This window comes from Erythrolamprus reginae, chromosome 1 (assembly GCF_031021105.1).
Source record: "Erythrolamprus reginae isolate rEryReg1 chromosome 1, rEryReg1.hap1, whole genome shotgun sequence".
Classification (NCBI taxonomy): Eukaryota; Metazoa; Chordata; class Lepidosauria; order Squamata; family Dipsadidae; genus Erythrolamprus; species Erythrolamprus reginae.
Window position 1 is genome coordinate 149,614,864 of NC_091950.1, and position 25,352 is coordinate 149,640,215.

General features: G+C 40.2%; 1 protein-coding gene across 9 annotated transcripts in view; it reads right to left on the reverse strand.

Moving 5' to 3' along the window:
* Positions 1 to 4,364: 4,364 nt before the first annotated feature.
* The window catches only part of CATIP (ciliogenesis associated TTC17 interacting protein), a 44,321-nt gene continuing 23,333 nt past the window's right edge, over positions 4,365 to 25,352 (reverse strand). For 8 of the 9 annotated variants that reach the window (XM_070736748.1, XM_070736739.1, XM_070736754.1 and 5 more), the window contains 7 exons: positions 23,855 to 23,910; positions 21,802 to 21,888; positions 18,255 to 18,425; positions 15,931 to 16,055; positions 12,450 to 12,526; positions 12,099 to 12,187; positions 4,365 to 4,835 (listed from right to left, as the gene is read on the reverse strand). In XM_070736748.1, the coding sequence (XP_070592849.1) occupies positions 4,623 to 4,835; positions 12,099 to 12,187; positions 12,450 to 12,526; positions 15,931 to 16,055; positions 18,255 to 18,425; positions 21,802 to 21,888; positions 23,855 to 23,910 (818 nt within the window). In that variant the 3' untranslated portion in view covers positions 4,365 to 4,622. The remainder of the gene's footprint in view (positions 4,836 to 12,098; positions 12,188 to 12,449; positions 12,527 to 15,930; positions 16,056 to 18,254; positions 18,426 to 21,801; positions 21,889 to 23,854; positions 23,911 to 25,352) is intronic. The other variant, XM_070736760.1, reaches the window with a different exon arrangement.

Here is a 25,352-nt window from a genome sequence, read left to right on the forward strand (position 1 = left end):
CGTGGAGGTCTTTTCACTGTCAATCTATTCCCAGCCACATAAAAAGATAGGAGAGGGCAGATCTATTAGGAATTTACCTCTTTCACGAATCCTTATTTTTTGAAATGCTATTCTCTAATCTCCAGTGAGGAAAACTAGCTGTGTCAGCTCTATTAGTGACAAAGCTGATCGGCTTGATCCTGGGGCCCCTATGTGGGAGAGAAAGCGGCTTTGCCTATAAAAGGCATCTTCCTGTTCTTTTGTACAAGCCACAAAGTGGGTTTTTTCCAGTCCATTCTTGCCCATTTAACACTTTCATCAGGTATATGTAAAGCTCCCAGCCTGAACATGCCTCCACGTCTACACACCAAGACAACTAGACACAAGAACAGTTTTTCCTGAACGCCATCGCTCTGCTAAACAAATAATTCCCTCACCACTGTCGAACTATTCACCAAGGCAGCATTACTATTACTATCAGCTTTTATATCATTCCTATCACCCATCTCCTCCTACCTAGGACTGTGTGACTGTAACTTGTTGCTTGTATCCTTATGATTTATATTAGTATTGTTTCCTGCTGTATCCTTATGATTTATATTAATGATTGTTTCCTGATTGCTTATTTGACCCCTATGACAATCATTAAGTATTGTATCTCATGATTCTTTTTTTAATAAAGTTTTTATTTACAGGGATAAATACAATAAACACATTTAATTACAAATAACAGTGTAGACATGTCGAGATACAAGGGAAAAAAAGAGAATTGGGTAATTGGAAGATTAAAAACAAAAGTTATATGTCAAATTATGGTCTAGAGACAATATGCATTTAACAGTAAACAGAAACAGACAAAACAAACAAGCAGACAAAACATACAGACAAACAGAAAGAGAAAGAAAAAGAAAAAGAAAAAAAGAAGAGAACAAAAGAAAGGTGGGCGGGTGTACGATAGATCTGTATTGGAATTATGAACTAGAAATATTCTCAGTAGCTCATTCCCTTATATCTAATATTTTAATAGATATATATCTATTTAAATATATAAGGTTCTTAACATTTATTGGGCAGGTTGTTCTTTTTTTTCTAACCAGCGATAGAAGGGATCCCAGCAGTTATTAAATGAAGATTCATCATGATTCTTGACAAATGTATCTTTTCTTTTATGTACACTGAGAGCACATGCACCAAAGACAAATTCCTTGCATGTCCAATGACATTTGGCCAATAAAGAATTCTTTTCTATTCCGTTCTATTCTTTTGAGCCCCTGTACATTATTGGAGGAGCATCACTTCCTCATTCAGTTCACCTCAAGCCACCTGGTTGAGAAATTTAGACCGTTTTGTCTGTAAAATTAGAAATCCAACTAAAAGACATAGAATCCTTTTTGTCTTCCCTTACAAAGAAGGGATTTCCAACCCCTTTGCTTCCTCTCTCAACACTGCATCGGGATTTTATTAACCAGTAAAACTTTGGAATGGGCAGAACAACCCCCTCCTCCTCAAGCAAATACACACTTGAAGTCCCACACAGCCAGTGGCAGGAATGTCTAATGCAAAACATTAGAACTGAGATTTATGAATCAAAGTCACATGATCCCGAGACACATATTTTTTTCACCCTGGGGCAGAAGGAAGTTTCAGAAAGGACACATTTACTTCCAGTATCTATTGTTTTGATACAATTTTCTGTTATGCTGCAATCTGGACTCCTGCATAGAAACATAGAAGACTGAGGGCAGAAAAAGACCTCATGGTCCATCTAGTCTGCCCTTATACTATTTCCTGTATTTTATCTTAGGATGGATCTATGTTTATCCCAGGCATGTTTAAATTCAGTTACTGTGGATTTACCAACCACGTGTGCTGGAAGTTTGTTCCAAGGATCTACTACTCTTTCAGTAAAATAATATTTTCTCACGTTGCTTCTGATCTTTCCCCCAACTAACCTCTGATTGTGTCCCCTTGTTCTTGTGTTCACTTTCCTATTAAAAACACTTCCCTCCTGGACCTTATTTAACCCTTTAACATATTTAAATGTTTTGATCATGTCCCCCCTTTTCCTTCTGTCCTCCAGACTATACAGATTGAGTTCATTAAGTCTTTCCTGATACGTTTTATGCTTAAGATCTTCCACCATTCTTGTAGTCCGTCTTTGGACCCGTTCAATTTTGTCAATATCTTTTTGTAGGTGAGGTCTCCAGAACTGAACACAGTATTCCAAATGTGGTCTCACCAGCGCTCTATATAAGGGGATCACAATCTCCCTCTTCCTGCTTGTTATATGTTCTTCCTGCATGAAGAACAGGTGACGGTTGTGGCTAGGGGGGACTTTGCATTGTGCACCCCAATGCGCCAGTTCCTGGATCAAAGGGCCCTACTTATAATCACCTCCTGATTGGACTATTGCAATGCACTCTGCAAGGAGCTGCCCTTAAAAGAGTATATGAAAACTTCAGGTTGTGCAAATGCCATGGTCCAAGCATTTGTTTCTGGTAGATCACATATATGCTGCACGAGCCATCTTAGTTACACTGGCTTTAGGGTCCAATTCAAGGTGGCAGCCTTGACCTTTAAAGCCCTACATGACGCAGGACTGGTTCATTTCAGGGCCTACCTCTTCCTGGTGTCATCTGCCCATCGTAACAGATCCAACAGAAATAGGTATCCTACATGTTCCATTGTCTTGGGCAGGGGTCTCCAACCTTGACTTGTGGAGTTCAACTCCCAGAATTCTTCAGCCAGCAAAGCTAGCAGAGGAACTCTGGGAGTTGAAGTCCATAAGTCTTAAAATTGTCAAGGTTGGAGACCCCTGATCTAGTGAACTAGGTTAGGCAGCCTGTTGATGATGGGTCTTTTCTGTTTAGACTGTGTATTACTGAGTGTGATAAAGACAATGATGATGGGTCTTTTCTGCTGTGGTGCTCACACTGCAGATCTACCACTCCCCAGAGATGAAGTCAGCCTCATCAATCCTGAACTTACAAAGGTCCTTCAAGACCAGATTCTTTCAGCAAGATTGCTGAAGACAGGTGAGCTCGTGAGCCGGCTCCAGTATTATTGCATCCCTCCATCTATTACTCTCTTTTCCTGTTTTAAGTCTGCTTTTACATTCTTAATGCTCTTTTAATAATGATATAATGGTTTTAGATCAGTGGTTCTCAACTTTTCTAGTGCCGTGATCCCTTAATACAGTTCCTCATGTTGTGGTGACCCCCAACCATAGGTCTAGCGCCAATTCTCCCAACAGAGCTTTAAGCTGATTGGCAGGAAGGTCAGAGGGACACCCCCACTGTAAATGCATGATTGGTCGGATTGTAAAAATATGTTCCAAGGCACCAGAATAGAAGTTTTAGTTCCTAACACCATGGGAAATTTGTCTTTACCCCTGTTCTGATGTGACCCCTGTGAAACGGTCGTTCAACCCCCCAAGGGGTCCCGACCCCCAGGTTGAGAACCACTGCTTTAGATGTTTTGTATTTTTTATATTTTATTACACCACCCAAGTCACTTTAATGTGTCTAATGTCCTTTAATGTGTTAATATTTTTAAATATCGTGCTACTTCTAAGTAGTCAAAATAATACATCTGACATCCTTAAATATTGACAGGAAGGGAAGTTCAGAATATGTTCCCATTTTTAATGAACAGGTTGCAGTTTTTTTTTTTAAAAAAACCCAGCACTATGCAGAATGGGGAACATATGTCTCATAAAAGACATTTTGGACTGCAGTTTGTACAAACCACAGCTCTAGTTCCAACTATAGTTTATCATTATAACTGGAATCAGTGACTACCTTTCCCACATCCAATAACTGAGTTTGCTGAATTTTTAAATCATGGGTATTTTTTATTTGGATCTGTCCTTTGGGAGTCATTTGTGGGAACTGATTTGGGTTGTTTTTAGGTGGTTATTATTATTATTATTATTATTTATTGGATTTGTATGCTGCCCTTCTCCGTATACTCTGGGTGGCTAAAAACAATGATAAAAAACAACATGTAACAATCCAATTAATAAAACAACTAAAAACCCTTATAATAAAACCAAACATACACACAAACATACCATGCATAACTTGTAATGGCCTAGGGGGAAGGAATATCTTAACTCCCCCATGCCTGGAGGCATAAGTGAGTCTTGAGTAGTTTACGAAAGACAGGGAGGGTGGGGGCAGTTCTAATCTCCAGGGCGAGTTGGTTCCAGAGGGCTGGGGCCGCCACAGAGAAGGCTCTTCCCCTGGGGCCCGCCAAATGACATTGTTTAGTCGACGGGACCCGGAGAAGGCCAACTCTGTGGGACCTTATCGGTCGCTGGGATTCGTGCGGTAGCAAGCGGTTCCGGAGGTAATCCTGTCTTTAACAACAAAAAGACTATAGTATTTAGCTATTCATTGTTTTTTTATTAAACAGCAATACAGTACAATACTTTAATCTCCATCTCCCCATATGCACTTTCTATAATTCATCGGTGTTTAATGGCAGTCATTCCAAAATATCATTTGAGAAAAGGGATGATCAAAATGAAGTCTCGAGTATTCATGGTAAAAGGGGAGCCATGCAACTCTTTAGACAAGGCATTCCAACAGCTTCCAGTCCAAAGTTATTTCCTGGATATTTAATTTTTTATCAGAGTCCTTTTAGACATGGCTGCGAAAGGGGCTGGGCTTGTCAGATGACCGAAATGATCTACATGGCGCTTGTTGTGAAGAAAAGGGAGAGAAGAATTCAGCGGCAAAGGTGACCACGTCATCAGGCTTGCGAAGGAGAAGCAGTTGCAAAAAATCTGCTAGCAAGGTGTTGAGTTCTGGATGGCGGCGCACGTAGGTGGCATGGCTTGCTTGTAGCTCTTCCTGTGGAAAGCAACCCAACCCATTCTCTCTTTAGCTCATCAATGGCAGTCAATGAAGATCAAACTAAGATGTTCATTTGCTCACTACCCCTGCACTGCCATTTTAAAAAAACCACTCCTGTCCTAAGGAATGTATAGCTTCATCAGCTATAGGTTTTTGGATGAGGCATAAACTCCAATTATTCGCTATGCAATTGCATTCAAAATATCTCAGGTTGCTTAATATCTATAGAGATTCTCAGATATTCAGGTCATGGTTGTCCCAAAGGTGCAACTACAAGAGCTAGGGTGGCGCAGTAGTTAGAGTGCAGTACTGCAAGCTACTTCTGCTGATCACTGGCTGCCAGCAATTTGGCAGATCGAATCTCAGTAGGCTCAAGATTGACTCAGCCTTCCATCCTTCCAAGATCGGTAAAAACTCAAATTGTTGCGGGCAATATGCTTACTCTCTGTAAACTGCTTAGAGAGGGCTGCAAAGCACTGTGAAGCCGTATATAGAAGTGGCTGTGGGTTCTGCCTCCCAAGGACACTTCTACCTGTCCACCCATTACCCGGGGGAGAGGGGCAACTTTGGACCCCCTCAGAGAAGGTCCACAACTTGGACATCCTCCTTGATCCACAGCTGACTTTGGACCATCATCTTTTGGCTGTGGCGAGGGACGTTTCCCCAGGTTCGCCTGGTGCACCAGTTGCGGCCCTATTTGGACCGGGAGTCACTGCTCACAGTCACTCATGCCCTCATCACCTCGAGATTTGACTACTGCAATGCTCTCTACATGGGGCTACCATTGAAAAGTGTTAGGAAACTTCAAATCGTGCAAAATGGAGCCGCACGAGTGGCCATGGGCCTTCCCAGATATGCCCATGTCTCGTCAACACCCCGCAGACTGCATTGGTTGCCGATTGGTTTCCGGACACAGTGTTGGTAATGACCTATAAACCCCTACATGGCATCAGGCCACATTACTTGCAGGACCGCCAATGAATCTCAGTGACCAGTTAGGTCCCACAGAGTTGGCCTTCTCCAGGTCCCGTCAACCAGACAATGCCGCTTGGCGGGGCCAAGGGGAAGAGCCTTCTTTGGGGGGGGCGGCCCTCTGGAATCAGCTCCCCCCAGAGATTCGCCCTGCCCCTACCCTCTTCATAAGAGTCTTAAAATGTATTTATGTCACCAGGCTTGGGGCAATTAGACCTTAGGGCCCTTGGCCAATGAATGTTATGTATTGCTCAGTTCTGAAAGTGTATGATTGATTTTTAAAATATTAGGGATTTTAAGTCAGCTATTTAGTTAATTGGATTTGCCACTGTCATTTGTATATGTTGTAAGCCACCCCAAGTCTTTTGGAGAGGGGTGGCTTAGAAATCAAATAATAAATGAATGAATGAATGAATGAATGAATGAATGAATGAATGAATGCTATTGCTATTTCTGGTTTTTCTTTGAAGACATTTCACTTCTCATCCAAGCAGCGTTTTCAGCTCTGACTGGATAGTGGAGAATGGAAGGATTTATACTCCTTGCAGACAGCTGGCCATTTGCATTCTTTCAGGAAGTTGTTAAGATCACCTGGAGATTTATCTGTATCATTAGGGTCACCTGAGTGGTGCCAATGGGTGGGGCGCCTTCTTGGAACCGTTGAAAAGACTGTGTTGTACACTGTTGTAGTCTTTCAACAGTTCCAAGAAGACGCCACACCCATTTGCTCCACTCAGGTGATCTTGCTGACAGGTAAATCTCCAAGTGGTCTTAATAACTCCCTAAAATGATACAAATGACCAGCTCTCTGCAAGTAATATAAATCACCACCCAGAGCTGAAGAAGCTTCTTGAATGAGAAGTGAAACTTCTTCAAAGAAAAACCAGAAAGTCCCATTGCCTTTTGGGGAAAAAAAAACACATTTCAGGTTGCTTGTTACAATCTTCAAGATAGTTATGAACAAAGATGCTCTTGCCTGTTTCTTGTGTTTTTATCCCACTGACATTTTGGTCATACAGCCACACCCTTGTCAGCCCTACGATGCTCGCTACGGCTTTTCTCCAGGACTAGATTATATATTAATTGGTGGCTTGTGATACTGGGTGCCAAAGTAAATTCATTTAAAATCAATGTCATTTGTTAGTTATGAAAGTCCCAATGATTTCGTTAGAATGAAGTATAATTCTAAAAAAAGTATAAGACTCTGCTTTGAGTCTTCGGAGAGGGGCGGCATACAAGTCTAATAAATAATAATAATAATAATAATAATAATAATAATAATAATAATAATAATAATAATGAATTAATTCTACATTCAGCTACTGTAGATCTTTAGCATTACCTCCAGATCAAGGTAGCCTAACATTTTTATTCACTACAAGTTCCAAACTAGTCAGACTTTCATTTACTAAATAAGTAAATTGTGAAACAGTTATCTATAAACCTTGACGCCTTCAATGTTGGGCAAAAATCAGGAAGTATGATAGGGAAAAAATTTTTCTCTTTCTCTCTCTGGTTATTCTTATCTCTTTATCAGTGACGGCGAACCTTTTTTTCCTTGGCTCCCAAAAGAATGTGCATGCACGCTATCACATCATGAGCAAGTGCCTACACCCATAATTCAATGTCTGGGGAGGGCAAAAACATCTTCCCCCACCCCCTGGAGGCCCTCTGGAGGCCAGAAACAGCCTGTTTCCCAACTTCTGATGGACCCAATAGGCTCATGTTTTGCCCTCCCCAGGCTCCAAAGGCTTCCCTGGAGCCAGGGGAAGGTAAAAATGCCCTCCCCTATCCCCCCAGAGGCTCTATGGAAGCCAAAAATGCCCTCCCAGAGCCTCTGTGTGAGCCAAAAATCTGCTGGCTGGCACAGATGTGCATGTTGGAGCTGAGCTAGGGCAACGGCTCACGTGCCAGCAGATATGGCTCCGCGTGCTACCTGTGGCCCCTGTGCCATAGGTTCACCATCACTGCTCTACATCATTTGTTTTTAAGTAAAAATGTTGTAAAATTTAGAAGTGATTGCATCCTGCCACAGTGGGGAATATAAGCACTTCAGGTTTGAATTGTTGGGTTCTTGGTGTTTTTCTGAACTTTCTTTGGCTCTTGCAGACTTTTGTGACCAGGCTAGAAACATCATCAGTTCATGTAGGAGTACAGTTTGCAAGTTGTTTATATGATAAATTGTCTTGGGGCATTGTTTCTTCCTTGACTGCTCTTTCTTGTTAGGCATGTGATAGGAGGATGTGTATTTGAGGGGTTTTTTGACCTTTGGTTGCTTCCTTTCTTGAATGATTTGCAGACAGTGCTTATCTCAATGTGTCTGTTAATGGATGATTCATCAGCCATGGCCCTAGGAATACTCTTGCATTTTTGGAACAAGTTTGGTTTAGTATATCTGCACTTTTACAATTGCAATTGTGTTTTCTACAGTCTTTCTGCCATATGTTGTAAATGATTCCTGCTTTGTATTCAATGACTGTTGGTTTTGCTTAGGATACATTGGCTGTATCTTGTTGGTATATGTACTGCCATGATGCCTAGCGATTGTAGCAGTTTACTGATCGTTTCAGGGAGGTTTTTGACATGTAGTAGTTATCCTATTAATAGGTTGTGCAGCTTGTGTAATTGTTGGTTGTATGATTAGACATTTTTGGGTGAAGTTGCTTAGCAACAGTAATAACATTTAGACTTATATACCACTTTACAATGCTTTACAGCCCTTTCTAAGGGTTGTAATGAGTCAGCATATTGCCCCCCAACCATCTGGGTCCAATTTTACCCACCTCGGAAGTGTGAGTCAACTTTGAGCCTGGTGAGATTTGAACTGCCAAATTGCAGGCACCTGCAGTACTGTACTACTGTGCTACTGTGGCTCATTCATTGTCTTGTAACATGGAACTGAATTATATACCCACTGCATAGTAACATGGAATAGAATAGAATAGCAAAGTTGGAGAGGACCTTCTAAGTCTCTAGTCCAACCTGCTTGCCAAGCAGAAGACCCTATACCAGGGCTGTCAAACTCATGGCCTGAGGGGCAATACGTCATGCACTGGCCACACTCACGTCCAGTTTAATGAAAGGGGGAAAAATCATATGTTATATGACATCGCCATGACAACACAAGTTTGACACCCCTGCCCTATACTATTTCTGACAGATGTCCAGAGATTGTTTAGTCTCTTCTTGAAAGTCTCCAGGGATGAAGCTCCCACAACCTCTGAAGGCACCTTGTTCTACTGGTTGGTTGTTCTCACTGTCAGTAAATTTATCCTTGTTTCTAGCTTGAGTCTCTCCCTGATCAATTTCCATCCATTACTCTTCATCTGGCCTAAAGACATGTAAAGATAAATCTATTTCAGGTTTTTGGAATTCACACCTCTAGCAATTCTTGCCCAACTTCTTTTCTGTGCCATTGGATGGTTGCGGGGATCATTCGGTGAACTTGACTGTTGTTTTATGATACTTCACAATAGACACCAATAGACACCAATAGCCAAATACATAATTGGAATCATTTCAAGCATATAACGACGGTCTGTGAAAAAATACTATGCGGGGCAAAGAGGAAGAAAACCCAAGGAATGCATTCACAGACATGATAAAAACTCCTTAATTTCACAACAGGCTGACAAATTCAACCAGAAATTAAATTGGCGAACTATTGACTTGTAAGCCAGATGTAAAAAATAGAAGAGAATTCTTAGAGACATAGCAGTCTCACAAATTGATTATTAATAGACATTATCAGTTTTTTAAAAAATCCTTTCTTCATTACTTTTTATGAGTTAATTCAAGGCTGTAAACATACATCATACTCTTTCCCTCCTCCTTATATTTCCCAAAACATAAACTCCATGCATACAACCAAGGGCCCACAGAGTTGGCCTTCTCCAGGTTCCGTCCGCCAAACAATTTTGGTTGGCAGGACCTCAGGGAAGTGCCTTCTCTGTGGCAGCACTGTTGCTTTGGAACCAACTGCCTCCAGAGATCTGTGTTATTCCCACGCTACTGGTCTTCTGAAAAGCCATTAAGACCTGGCTTTTCTGGCACGCTTGGGATCATGAATGAGTGAGAGTATGTATGGCTTTTTAGGGGTACAATGTATTTTATATTGTTTTATTGTACACTGCTCAAAAAAAATAAAAGGAACACTTAAACAACACAATACAACTCCAAGTAAATCAAACTTCTGTGAAATCAAACTGTCCACTTAGGAAGCAACACTGATTGACAATCAATTTCACATGCTGTTGTGCACATCCAACTTTGTACAGAACAAAGTATTCAATGAGAATATTTCATCCATTCAGATCTAGGATGTGTTCTTTGAGTGTTCCCTTTATTTTTTTGAGCAGTATATTTATTCCTATTGTTTTACAGTCTCATGACTGTAAGTCGCCCAGAGTCCAACTGGAGTTGGGCGGCAGATAAATACAAATAAACAAACAAACAAACAAACAAACGAAGTGAGTTGGGCTAAGAGAGAATGACTGGACCAAAATGACCCAGTTGACTTTCATAGTAACACTCATGAAATTTCTGCAGGAAGGGAAACAAGCTTTGAGGGTGCCAAGAAATCAATGACCAGACACTGCACAGAGGTTTTATGTTATTACAGGTAGTCCTCAACTTACCACCATCCATTTAGCGACCACAAAGTTTCGACGACCCTGAAAAAAGTGACTTTAGGCTGCTTTTCGTACTTCTGACTGTTTGTAGCATTCTCATAGTCACGTGATCCAAATGAAGATGGCAACTGCTTCATGTTTATGAGGGTTGCAGTTGTCCCAGGGGTCATAAGGATCACCTTTTGCAATCTTCTGTCAAGCAAAGTCAACGGGGAAGCCAAATTCACTTAACAACCGTGTTACTTGACGAAATCTGCAGCAATTCATTTAACAAGCGTGGCAAGAAAGATTGCGAAATGGGGCCAAGCTCACTAAACTGTTTTGCTCAGCAACGGAAATTTGGCCACAAATTGAGGACTACCTGTAGATTATGCGGAAGTAAAGTGAATTAATTATCATGTGAGCTTAGAGGTCTGCCATAATATGAGCTATACTCTGGATGTTACCGTTATTTCCCCCAATAAAAGACTTGATCTTATATTCATTTTTGCTCCAAAAGCCACACTTAGGCCTTATTTTTGGGGAAATATGGTGCGTTATGAGCCAGGAGTGGCGCAGTGGTTAGAATGCAGCACTGCAGGCTACCTCAGCTAACTACTTGCTGTAGTTCAGTTCAAATCTCACCATCGGCTCAAGATTGACTCAGCCTTCCATTGGGAGCAATATTTATTTGTTTGTTTGTTTGATTTATATGCTGATTCTGTAAACCGCACCATGGAGCAGTATATAAGTCTAAATGCCATTGCTATTGTTAAATGCGTCCATCTAATTGACATTCATAAACTCCTTAAGACCCACCTCTGTCGCCAGGCGTGGGGGAACTGAGATATCTCCCCCTGCCTATGTAGTTTTTGTGCATGATATGACTGTATCTATGTTTTTTATATTGGGGTTCCTTGCTTTTTAGACTTTTTAAATGTACCATTATTATTTTAGATTCTAATTATTAGATTTGTCATTATGTATTGTTTTTATCACTGTTGTGAGCCGCCCCGAGTCTACAGAGAGGGGCGGCATACAAATCTAATTAATAATAATAATAATAATAATAATAATAATAATACAGTGTTCCCTCGATTTCCGTGGGGGATGCGTTCCGAGACCGCCCGCGAAAGTCGAATTTCCGCGAAGTAGAGATGCGGAAGTAAATACACCATTTTTGGCTATGGACAGTATCACAAGCCTTCCTGTAACACTTTAAACCCCTAAATTACCATTTCCCATTCCCTTAACAACCATTTACTCACCATTATTACTGGTACTCACCATTGAATAAGACACTTAGTGATCCTGATATTTATAAACATAATTATTTATTAACAATAATTATATTTTTTGTTATTTATTTGCAAAAATTATTATTTTGGTGATGACATATGATGTCATTGGGTGGGAAAAACCATGATATAGGAAAAAAACCACGAAGTATTTTTTAATTAATATTTTTTGAAAAAACGTGGTATAGGCTATTCGCGAAGTTCGAACCCGCGAAAATCGAGGGAACACTGTAATAATAATAATAATCGTAACTGGGGCTTATTTTGGGGGTAGGGCTTATATTATGAGCACCCTGAAAAATCATGCTAGGGTTTATTTTCCAGTAGGTCTTATTTTGGGGGAAACACGATACTCTGCCCTTAATCCCCAAACAATTCACCTTTCTGTCTAAGAACTTGGAATATAATTCAGCATCCTCTTCCCAGTCTAAGAGGACTTTTTCAAAGACAGGACGAGGATCTGGTTCATCTGGAAAAAGAATGGAAAATGGATGAGAATTATCCAGGATATAGAGAAATGTGGGATGTACAGACTGTGTGCAGCAGAACACATTGCAGAAGAAATTTGAAATGCTCTTGTTTTTAAAGAGAAGGTGTTCCTGTTGTTTTCCTGAGACAGATGATCAACAGTTGTCCAGACAAAAAGAACACCTCATCCAGATGCAATCGCAGTTGAAGGCTTGCAACAATTTCTATTTGCAACACGGGAAGAATGCCTGTGAGGATATTACCTGTGTCAATCAAAATGGGCATCTGCAGGATCAGCATGATGGCTGGAGATCCAACTTGTACACGGCGAGATAAATGCCTGGATAGAGGAAGAAGGAAAGGAAACAAATTAATGGGAGTGTGTGCATTTGTTTGTGGGACTGCGAGAGAGAGAGAGAGGTGGTACCCAGTGGCAGAGCTGGGCTAAGAACCAACTTGTGATGTACTGAATTGCAGCAGATCAAAGTAATTTATGAATCCCAATTATCAGCATCAGAAATAATAAAAGAACTTACTATATGTTCTAACCTATAACACCACCGGAAAGGATAAAGCTTGGGGTTATAATGAAAGATGAAATGTCCCGGGATAGGACTAAAACAATATATGACTTCCATAGGTTCACTGTGAAATGTAGATGGTTTATTATTGGCATGCATACTTGCCAATTTCCTTCGGCTTTAAATATAGTGAATTCAGGTGAAATCATAAATCAAATTAAATTTGGGCTCTAGTAATTGATCCACTGACATGTTTTTCGGTACAAAAATTCCATAGCTTCCCTTTGATTTCTTTTATCCAGGTTGCCGAGATTTTAAATTACCAAGCAAGGACTAACCCAGGACCTGCTTATGAAGCTGACAGGTTTTAGCAAACATGGTAAGCCAAACCGAGACTGTTTATGACAGTGGAGTGAATAAACTCCCAGATGTGTGGTATAAATGACTGTGTTCAGCTGTTGGTGTGCCATAAAACAATCCCCATCATGTGTTCAGAAAGGAAAAGAAAGAAAGAAAGAAAGAAAGAAAGAAAGAAAGAAAGAAAGGAAGGAAGGAAGGCAGGAAGGAAGGAAAGATGGAAGGAGGAAGGAAGGAAGGCAGGAAGGAAGGAAGAAAGGAAGGAAGGAGGAAGGAAGGAAGAAGGCAGGCAGGAGGGAAAGAAGGAAGGAAGAAAGGAAGGAAGGAAGAAAGAAAGAAAGAAAGAAAGAAAAAAAGAAAGAAAATAGGTAGCTAGTGAGTTTCTTGCTATATTCCTGGAAAACATTTCCTCAGTTTACGAAAATTACTGCTTTCTGACCCTAAAACACAGGAATGGACAGTTTGCTTTGTGGGAGGTATGAACTCAATGGCACTGACTCTTCGACACTTTATGACTTACTGACCACAAGAGGGCAGTGGGGTATAGAGTGTTAAGGGTTTTCTCAGGGTCATTTCTGATCCTCTTCTTCCCAAGAACTTATAGTGTGTGGCTCTCCTCCAGTAAGATACAGGGAGCTAAACTTTGTCCATTCCTGTCACATATTTCTGGTAAAAAAAATCTTCTTCCTATAATACAATGGTTATTATACCTGTTCAACATCATTATTCATATCGGATTCCCATTCCCAGGGATGCTGTTTTTCTTTCATACACAGACAGGATGCTTCCATCTCCAACAAGACAAAAGCCCAAAGGATAGATGTAGCTTAATTTTCTTCCCTTGAATGCCTTCAAACATATATACCTTGAAAGGCATAAAGGAATGCCGTTTACAATATTATTTATTTATTGATTGGATTTACTGTATATGCCGTCCCTCTCCGAGGACTCCGAGCGGCTATTTACCAGAAATGTGTGATACAAATACAAAAAGTCTAGCCCCATACATCCTACTAGGGGAGAGTCAAACACTGAAAGTGCTTGTTAAGAAAATGGGAAGAAGTGGATCAGAGCCTGGCAATTTGTTAGACCAAGATCACACAATGTACTAGAGCGGGGTCCTCAAACTTGACGACTCTAAGACTTGTGGACTTCAACTCCCAGAATTGCTGCTGCTTGCTGAAAGCTGTCAACCCAAGCCTCAGGCTTTGTTGCTCAAGCAAAGAATTATAGAAGATTTAGGGCAGATACATAGTATTCAAAATCATCCTTTGGATTGAAAAAAAACATCCCAAACTGCAAAAGAATAGGATAGGAATAGGAATGGATAGGATAGGATAGAAAAGTAGACAAAATGTGAATTATCTGGATGTTATCAGATTGTAATTCTATTCTGCCCAATCATTGACTATGCAAGCAGAGACTGACTGAATGTAGAAAAATCTAGAGGGCAATATGTTATCTTTGGAGTATTTAGAGAAATATTCTTTAAATACTTCTAAGAATGGCAAAAGGAGAAGAAGGAGAGACTCAAGTGTGGGTGTCAGAAAATGCTTTGGAACACCTTGCCTTTGGAAGTAAAAGTGGGATGCTACCTATTAGCAATCTATTCTGTAAGGTAGTTAAGACATGTTGGAAATGACACTTGTGAAATTGACACTGTAGGATTATTTGATAACTGAACAGCCAAATATTTGGTTGACTATCTACATGCCCAATTTTGATGCCCAACTGGTCTGATTTTTATCTTTGTCAACTCCTTAAGAGTTACTTCGATGCAGATAGTATAAAACATACTGTATATATAGTAAATAAGAGATTACTATGCATTAATTCAAGCCAATTTTATTGGGGGGGAAAGTAATTTGAGTTCATTGATGGTATCTGAAAAATTGTCAATGCTTTAAAGAAAACCAAGCTTCAATAGCAGGAGGCATCATGGGCCTTACCAACTACCATATTTTTTCAGAATATAAGATGCACCTTCTCTCCCCCCACCCCCAAAAGAGGCTGAAAATTTGGGTGCATCATGTACTCCAAATGTAGCTTTTTCAAAGCTTTTTTTTCCAGCCCTAACAAGAAAGGTGCTAATGATTTCCTAGCTTGCAGGATTTTTTCATTGCTGCTCCAAATAAGTATTTTTCCAGCCCTGAGTCTTTGCAGGCTTGTTTTCATTGTTACTCCCTCCGAGGATTTTTTCCCCCAGTCCTAACCAGGGGATAAAATAATGTGTTGAAAGTGAACAGACTAAGGATGCTAGCCAGATGAATACCTGGTATGTAGATTCCCCCTCCCTATTTTCCTCCCCCAAATCTAAGGTGCATTTTATACACTGGAAAATATGTTAAGTGACAATAGCAAAGGGTGAATATACTGAATATACGAAGGAAAAGTCTGATGACCACACTGAATGCAGCAAAAGTCTGAACAGGAATGGCTACAGGTAGTCCTCGACTTATGACCACAATTGAGCCCAAAATTTCCATTGCTAAGAAAGTCAGCTGCGTCCCATTTTGTGATCATTTTTTGCCATGGTTGTTAAGCGAATCACAGCTGTTAAGTGAAACATGCATTTGTTAAGAGACTCTGGCATACCCCATTGACTTTTCTCAACAGACGTTTCCTAAGAAGGTTGCAAATGACAATTGAAAAAGCCCAGGAGCCTGCAACAATCGGAAACACATGCCAATTGTCAAGCACCCCAACTTTGGTCACATAACCATGGGGGGGGGTGCTGCAAATGGTCGTAAGTGTGAAAACTGGTCATAAGTCACTTTTTATTTCCAAGCGCTGTTGTAATTTTGAACAGCCATTAAATGAACGGTTATTAAGTAAGGGACTACCCATATAACCAGAGCTTTCTTACCCATCTGGTAGGAAGTAGAACTGCCAATTCAGTGGGGGCGCTTCAATGGAGTGTACAGTCCTTTCAATCACAAACACATCCACTTCCTCTTTTTTCACTTTCTGCTTCTGGAAGCCGAGGCTATTCTAGAAAGAGATTGGCAGAAATGGCAAAGTGAGAGAGATGCATAAGGATGGATGTTCAGACCACATCTTAGTTGCTCAAGTGAATAAGCATCATATTTTTCAGACTATAAGACCCACCAAGATTTCAAAGAGGTAAGTATTGTCCTCTCTGGCCCCCAGGAGCACTCTGCAAGCTTCCCAAACCTTTTGCGCATCCCGGGTTTTTCAGCCTATCATCCATCCATCTATCTATCTATCTATCTATCTATCTATCTATCTATCTATCTATCTATCTATCTATCTATCTATCTATCTATCTATCTATCTATCTAATCTAATCTAATCTAATCTAATCTATCCAGCCAGCCAGCCAGCCATGACTCCCAAACTCTCAGCGTACCCCATTTTTGGGGGGTTGGGGCTTCAGGAAGGCAAAAATGGCTATTTCGGTGTATAAGAGGCACCAACATTTCCACCCTCTTTGGGTGGGGTGGGAGGGGAAAGGTGCATCTTATACTCTGAAAAATACGGTAGTTGATTTCAACATTTCATCCATATATTGCACTTTCCTCTGACAACTGGTCATCTTTCTTCCCTGGCTTAAATATTCTGGATGGCAACTTGAAAGCTTTGCAAGTTCATTGAAGAATGTGATTTATGACATATCCACTGGGGAGAGGAGGAAACAGGGTCATGAGGGCACGTAATCTATGTGATCTTAGTTCCGACTGCATCGGAGTATTGCCAAAATGTTGCTCCTAATAAATCGCTCTATTTTTCTTGATGTTTGGCTCGTGGCGCATGAATTAATTAGGGCATCTTTCAGAAACTTCATACTAGAGACATTAGGTAAACAGAAACTCTCGCTGGAGGTATCTGGACTTCATTTTTATCCACAAAAATCAACATAGGCTACATCCTTATTCCCTGCCCTTTTATCCCCTGCCTCAACATATACAGATAGTCCTTGACTATTTTGACCATTTTTCACACTTACCACCATTTCAGCATCCATCCCTTGGTCACATGATCAAAATTCAGATTCTTAGCCACTGAATCCTATTTATGACAGTTACCGTATCCTGGGATCATGCGATCATCTTTTCTGATCCTTTGACAAGCAAAGCCAATGGGTAAACTGGGCTCCCTTAACAACCGTGGCACTAATCTAACAACTGCAATGATTCACTTAACAACTGTGGCAAGAAAGGTCATATAATGGGGCAAAACTCACTTAACAAATGTCTCACTTAGCAACATAAATTTTGGGTTTAACTATGATTGTAGATTAAGGACTTCCTGTACTTCTTTTTTTGTTGATGTTACCAGTTATAAATATATAATAAGAAAAGGATAAATCAAAGTAGAGCAAGAGAGCTACAAGAAACTGCATTATAATGAGGGACACTGTAAGTCCATATAACTTTCCATATAACAAGATTCAGGCAGATTTTCCCAATTTTTATCCAGAGGACTAACATTGGCACCTTTCATGGGAGAAACATGTGCTCTACCGTAGTATTCCTTGTGTAGGTCAAAGGTCATATGGATGGGCATGCCCAGATATGCCAGAAACCGCACGTGGGATACTTATTAATTCTCATTCTGCTGTTAATATAAGTTAGCATGTATTTCATTCAGGCTTTGCAGTTACGGACTTCTGGGTAGGCCTGGAAAGTTCAGAGAAAGTTCATGTTCTTAGGAACAGACAGTATTAAATGAGATCATGAGAAAAGATGAGAGCATTGGCTGGCACCATTATTTTACCTAGCTTCTCACAAGTTTCCTGTAAACTTCTATCGCTATACCTGCAGCCTTATCTATGATATTGGCAGGCTCATGAATTACAGCATCATGTAAAATTGCGCATGTGTATTAGTTACATTAGGTCATAGAGAACAGATTATTATAAAAAGAGTGCTGTGTGAAATAAGTTTAGTATAAGTTAGGCTTAGTTAGTATAAGCTAGTATGCGTTTAGGCTTAGGTAGGATAAGTTAGGATAAGTTGCTTCTTTTAGTTCCTTTGGTTTCTTTTGGTTCTGGATTTTTCACCAATAAAGTTGGAATTTTTCACTCCTGCGATACTCTTTGTCTCTTTCTGAACCTACTGAGATTTAACACTCTACTACTCATCTACAGTTCTTTTCCAAGACAAAATTCCGACTATATTTCTGGATACCCAGCAGTTCCATTATAATATACCCACAACTTGAGCTTACATAGGTAGAGGTACAGATGTGTTGATCAGAGTCAAATGAGAGGAAAATAGCATTCTGTGGTAAGGATTGCCTCCTGGCCATCACCCGTAGTATCAAGAAGTTGGCAGATTCTGAGATGAAGCCCTCAAGTTGTGCACATTTGTAAGAGAATGTGCTGGCATTGATCTCTTCCTAAGGGAGGAAAGAAAAAAGCTAGACATCCTTAACAAAGACTCAGCCAACAACCAGAACAGCAGGCTGCCTTGAAGAAAAACATTTGGGGTTTATAGAAGGCACCCCAAGACAAAGCCACCATTTGGGGACACGATAGAGGAAGAGGAATACGAGGTCATAATTCTCCTTCCCTCTTCACCCAAACTGATTAAGACTAGGAGTTTTAGTGTTCTCATTCCTGATAAAAGCAATCTGTTTATGATCTCACGTTAAATTTACATGCTCCCTTCAAAGCACATCCCTATTTATGTCCCCCAAACCTTCAGAATTAGTTTCAAGTTGGCTTGTAGCCATTCTCTCCCAGGCCTCAGAAAAGAAGAAATGCCATATAAGACAATATTCCCTTCAGCTGGCCAAGAGGACAGTGGAAGGAATGATGTCCAAGGAGGACTTCCCGCCCACATGCCATTTCTTTTTCCCCCCGACTGGATGTTTATCTCAGAAATTCAAAAAAGAACCAAGAATAGCAGTATTTGATTTATGCCATATGAGCTTCCCATGCATTTCTTTTTAATGAAAAGGAGCCTTTAAAAATGAAATGGGATAGGCTGACCTCTCCCAGTTTCTAAGAGGTCTGTAAGGGGCGTGCATAAATGCACCATTGTGCCTACCGTCCCTGTCCTACTGTCCTCTCTTATCATTACTTTTTACTTATGTTATGTTTACACAAACTACTTTCCTGTACATTTTGACAAATAAATAAATACAAAAATAAAAAATAGGGCAGCAAGCCCCAAGAAAGGTGTGAATAGGCATATATTTGCCCAAGGCTCTTCTGAGAGTAAGCGCTAGAGAGATGCTTAATGAGAATGTGTTCTGAAGAGCCTTTAGCAAATTTGGCACTATTGGGGATAGTCACAGGGAAATCAAGAGATCCAGGCAGTTCAAAGGAGTATAAAGATTTATTACATGCTTAAACTCTCTACGAGAATCTGAACTACTAACAGTCGAGGCAAATTAGCGGGGTTAAGAATAGAAAGGAATTCAAGGTGGGTTGGACTTAAATCTCTTGTGGGCACTCAAGGACTCATGACTGATGACCCCTTTGAACCCTCCCTCAGGCTCAGCCTGGTCATCTCCTACACCTGATGAAAATAGCCTGGCTGGGAATACCATTCATTCATTCATTCATTCATTCATTCATTCATTCATTCATTCATTCATTCATTAGATTTGTATGCCGCCCCTCTCTGAAGACTCGGGGCGGCTAACAACAATATAAAAAGACAATGTAAACAAATCTAATATTAAAAGCAATCTAAAAAACCCCAATTTAAAGAACCACTCATCCATACAAGCATACCATGTATAAATTCTATAAGCCTAGGGGGAAGGGAAATTTCAATTCCCCCATGCCTGACGACAGAGGTGGGTTTTAAGGAGCTTGCGAAAGACTGTTGCCTCTGAGGAGAATTGGAAGGAAATTATATAGTCCAACACTTCAGGAGTTCACTATGTACAAGAAGATGGAAGCAAAGGTGAAGCACAGATACAAAAGGGTAATAATACTATTTGTCACTCTGCCCTGGAGGCAAAGTGTTTTTCTAGTCTACAGCACCAACAGAGGTGAGTTCTTTCCGATTTGGACCGGTTCTCCCAAACTGGTAGCAAACCATTTGTGACGTCATGGAATTGATTCCGTCTATCAGGTCTGCTTCGCTCAGAATTTAGGAAAGTAAAACTCAGAGTCCATTTTGAACTTCAAAGGTCACCTTTACTAAATCAGAAGTGAATGCATCAAAAGAAAATCAATGTCTGAGGAAAAAGGCACGAGAGATGCCTATTATAAAGTAACCTCAACACCCCCCTTGGCAGTTCATCCAATCCCCATTGTCCATCTTCGTCAGGTGGGTGCATCTTCGCTGGCGTGTCACGCTTTTGGAATGTACTTAACCTTGCCTTATTGGTAAGCGGGCCTGCTCTGCGTAATTGTGCCAGCTGGCAGCTGCCCCCTTCTTCACCCCTTCTCATGAGAAATGAAACTTCCCTGGGCTCCTCCAGCAGACTTCCCCCCCCACAAATCCTAAACACCTCCCTCCATCCCCCCCCCCCCCGTTTCTTATGACAGCCAAAGCGCAGTTGAAGATAGGAAGAAACTCAGTAAGGCTGACACTGTCAGTGCCAGTCCCTGGACACCGCCATCTTTTGGGGGGGAGGTGAATCTTTCTCCCCCTCTTCTGAGCATGTGCAGAAGCTGAGTTTCCGGCACTGCGTATGTGCCACCATCTTGTTTTTGGCCTTTAAAAAAAAAATAGAGGATTTTCGGCACTGCGCAGCCGCTCTGAGTCTCTGGAGAGGGACGGCATACAAATCTAATAAATAATAATAATAATAATAATAATAATAATAATAATAATAATAATAATAATAATGTTGTGTTGTTGTGTTGTTGTTGTTGTTGTTGTTGTTGTTATTATTATTATTATTATTATTATTATTATTATTATTATGTCAGTACAACACAGCAAACGAGATCACTATGCTGGATTTCGTATTTCATCACCAGTCGGGCGCTTCCCAAGCACCTAGTACTGTACTGCGTGATGTAGCGGCAAATTATGTTTGCCGATCCCAGTAAAGCGGCCTTTTGCAATTGACAGATGGAGATTTTGTCAATTCCAATGGTTTTCAAATGTCTGCTGAGATCCTTTGGCACTGCGCCCAGCGTGGACCACTTTCACTGGCTTATGCCAGAGTCGTTGCAGCTCGATTTTTAGATCTTCATATTTCACTAATTTCTCTAGCTGCTTCTCCTCAATTCTGCTGTCTCCTGGGATTGCGATGTCGATGATCCATACTTTGTTTTTCTCCACAATCAAGATGTCTGGTGTGTTATGCTTCAGAATTCGGTCAATCTGAAGTTGTTATTGTTGTTGTTATTATTATTATTATTATTCCCACGTGGTGCGGGAGGAAGTGAACCAGCAGTGAGGTAAGTTAGAGCGCACACCTGATGCACCAAGGTTTCTCCACCTGTGCCACCACATTAGCTTCCATAAGGCAATTAAATAACAAGATCAACTAGAGCAGTTTTCCCTATTCTGTCTTATTGTGGTTAATTCGTTTCGATTTAACAGGATTCAGAGCAACAAGTTAGGCAGGTTTTATAAGCCGGTGAAACTCTCACAGAGATTTGGAGTTTTCCGCCTGGCTGGATGGGAGTGGGGATCTTGATGTGACTGAAGGGTGCAAAGCTGAAGGAAAATGTATCAGTCCCTGTCTTGAGACCTAGGTAAAGCTACGGATATTGCAATCAACTAACTCATACGAACTGTGAGGAGAGGGGAATTGGGCTAGTATTCCAGGTTCTTTAGGCACAGCTCATTTTACTCACATCTTTTTCCACTATAACTTTGGTCACATAAAGCTGTCCGTGCCGCTGCATCACTTTGGTCCTGGTTTCCACTGGATGATCTCTAAACTGTAGGAAAAGCCAAAAAAACAGGAACAGGAAATGGTGGCACTTGCTTTCCTGAAAGGTGGAAGCATCACAACTAGTTGAGGCTTGAGTTAATTTTCCCCTATGTGAGCTTCCCGAAAGCCTTTCCTACTTGTTATATCCTGCCTTACCTCTGGGAGCTCAGTGAAACAGCAGAGCACTCCTTCCATTTTTTTTATTTTTAAAAAGTTTTTTATTTATAAAACAGATAAAAAAGACAATACATACATAAAACATAGAGACAAATACACAACGGATCGAGTATGCACAGTTGAAACCCCTTAATTGTTGCATATATGATTTTGCTATTTGAATTTCAAGGCAAATATTGATGCAACAATTAAGGGATTTCAATTGTGTATACTCGATCCGTTGTGTATTTGTCTCTCTACATATACAGTTTTCGTAGATTTTCAAGGGTATAGGTATGAAGGTCTTGGCATATTTGGGTTTCTTCCCATGTAAGTTTCAGAGATTTCTGGCGACGTTTCGACGAGGTCCCACTCGTCATCTTCAGGCTAATGCTTTTGTCCTTGTGCTAGGGCGAGCACAAGGACAAAGCACTAGCTTGAACATGACAAGTGGGACCTCGTCGAAACGTCGCCAGAAATCTCTGAAACTTACATGGGAAGAAACCTGAATATGCCAAGACCTTCTATATATATGTGTGTGTGTGTGTGTAGGTAGGTAGGTAGGTAGGTAGGTAGATAGATAGATAGATAGATAGATAGATAGATACCGGTAGATAGATAGATAGATAGATAGATAGATAGATAGATAGATAGATAGATAGATAGATAGATAGAGATAGAGATAGAGATAGAGATAGAGATACATTTATATATTTCAACATATCCTCCGGGTTCCCATACTTTAAAATCCTGTTTTTCCTTATTCCTCACCAACAGTAAAATTTATTCCAGTTTTCAAAATATTTGGTTTCATTTTTTCCTTTCAGTTCTAGCGTTAACCTATCCCTCTCCCTGCAAGACAATATTTTATATAAAATTTCATCCTCTGTGGATACACTATGTTCTTGTTAATAAACTACCCTTTTAATTGTTAGTTATGTTTTTTTTAACTAGTTAGAAAACCATACAGGACAAGCCATCTTTTTCCACGATTTTGCTGCTTATTCATGAAATTATGAGAAACATTTGTGAAAAGCTTTTTTTTAAAGTGTTGATTGAGTTATCTCTAGCCATGTGCCTGCTGACACTCTAAAACAATTCTAAGGGAATGGCCATTTCAAAACTCCTAATTTTTTACTGCCATCTAAATCAGTGTTTCCCAACCTTGGCCACTTGAAGATATTTGGACTTCAACTCCCAGAATTCCCCAGCTAGCGAATGCTGGCTGGGGAATTCTGGGAGTTGAAGTCCAGATATCTTCAAGTGGCCAAGGTTGGGAAACACTGATCTAAATGGTTATTCGGAATTTTGCAACCCAGATCCAGTGGCCCACTTCTTGTCCCTTGTACTTCAATACAATACAGCAGTGTTTCCCAACCTTGGCCACTTGAAGATATCTGAAGTCATATTTTTTACAGTCCAGTTTGGAGCAGTTAATATTAAGTTTAAATCTGTTGTGTGCTCTTGTGTTGTTGTGGTTGAAACTGAAGTAGTCGCCGACAGGCAGGACGTTGCAGCATATGATCTTGTGGGCAATACTTAGATCTTGTTTAAGGCGTCTTAGTTCTAGGCTTTTTAGGCCCAGGATTGAGAGTCTAGTCTCGTAGGGTATTTTGTTTCAAGTGGAGGAGTGAAGGGCTCTTCTGGTGAAGTATCTGAGTTTCTGAGTTTTTAAAGGGTTGCGGCTTGTGGGTTTTGTTTGCACATTTTAGCACTTTGGTGGGGGGGAGGCTACAGATGTTCCATCATTCCAGCCAAATCCCTGCTGGATAATGAAGCCAGCAGTGAGGGGAAAACAAAATATGTAAAATACTCACCCTCACACTTTCCTGAATACGCTGCTCCAAAATCTCCAGTTTCTTCGATACATATCCTGAGAGAAAAAAGGGGCATTTGTATGAAATCAAGGCAATGACACAGCTGTTTTATTTCAATTTGGCCAGCTTTCCCCAATTTAATCCCCCTTCTGATGTATTCAATTATGACACTTAATGGCCGCATTAGTCCAGATAATGGGAATTTTAGTCTGTAGAATATTAGGTTAGAGAAAACTGTTCTGGGATATCTTGGCATGTTGGTGCTACATGGAAATGATGATTCTTGGAAATGTTTTATCTTTCACCAGCGGGTTATGAATCTGTCTGTAATCTTCTGTTCTGATGTGAACTGCTTGGAATATCAGATTTACAAACCTGATATTCATGAATTGGGACAGCCATGTTAACATAGTTAGCCAATGAATAGGCAAAGCAACTACGTCAGCCAATGGGAGCTACCTATTTCTGAGTCTGTGCAGAGAATCAAAACTGGAATTTAAGCTTAAGGCTGGGCATAGCTCCAGTCCCCACTCTACTCTGGTTCCATTCTGTACTCTTGGTGCTTGTCTGCTCTGCTGAAATGAAACTAACTCTCCTGCTTGTGTTTACCAGTAACTGACTGAAGAAGAATTCTACTTGTGCTATTGCAAATACAGTATATATATTATTATGTTTATAAAGAAGTTATTGAATCCAGCTCAATCAGTCATCTGTGTGTGCTTCTGGTTTTGATTTTGCAACAAACTTTAATAAAACCCTGCCTGACAAAGTCTTATTTGTGTGTTTGTGCAGGAATGAAACTTAGTTTAAAACTTTCCTTGTTCTGTCATACTGACTCTCCAATAAGAAAAGCAGCTAAATTGAGGTACCTGGGGAAAAGAAGAGTCTCAAAATGCTAGCTTTACACATTTGCTTTTATCAACATTGTTAAAACTATTGTTTCTATGATTGCCTAAATGCAAGATGGGACATCAGCAAAGAATGGCTGATGAAGTCTATTCAGATATGGATGTACTGTATTCGCGACTGTCCAAATAATATTTTGGGTTTTTTAAAAAAGTGATTTAGAAATGCAAAAATAAAAAATAGTATAACCACATTCTGCTAATCGGAAAGGAATAGGAAATAATGAAACAGATGATAGCTGCAAGGAGTAACACATCGCACAAAATGTATAGACCACTAACAAATGCAATTCTAAACTTAACTTTTTAAAAACTACATCTGTAAGTCCCATGAAAATTAGCAGCTTCTCATATCTACGGTACAGATATTTACGTAGTTTTTATTCCTATTATGTAGCATTTATATTCCATGATAAAGCAATTAGTACCAAAAAGCAGAGAAGAAAATTTAATGTGATTTATTTCTAAATAAATGGGATAGGATCCAGCCAACTAGAACAAAAATTAAAATGTTTTAATTGGACTAGTGAAATATTACAGTAAATGTGTAAGTAGTGCAATAGATCAAACTTTCTGCTTACTGCAGAAGGCCT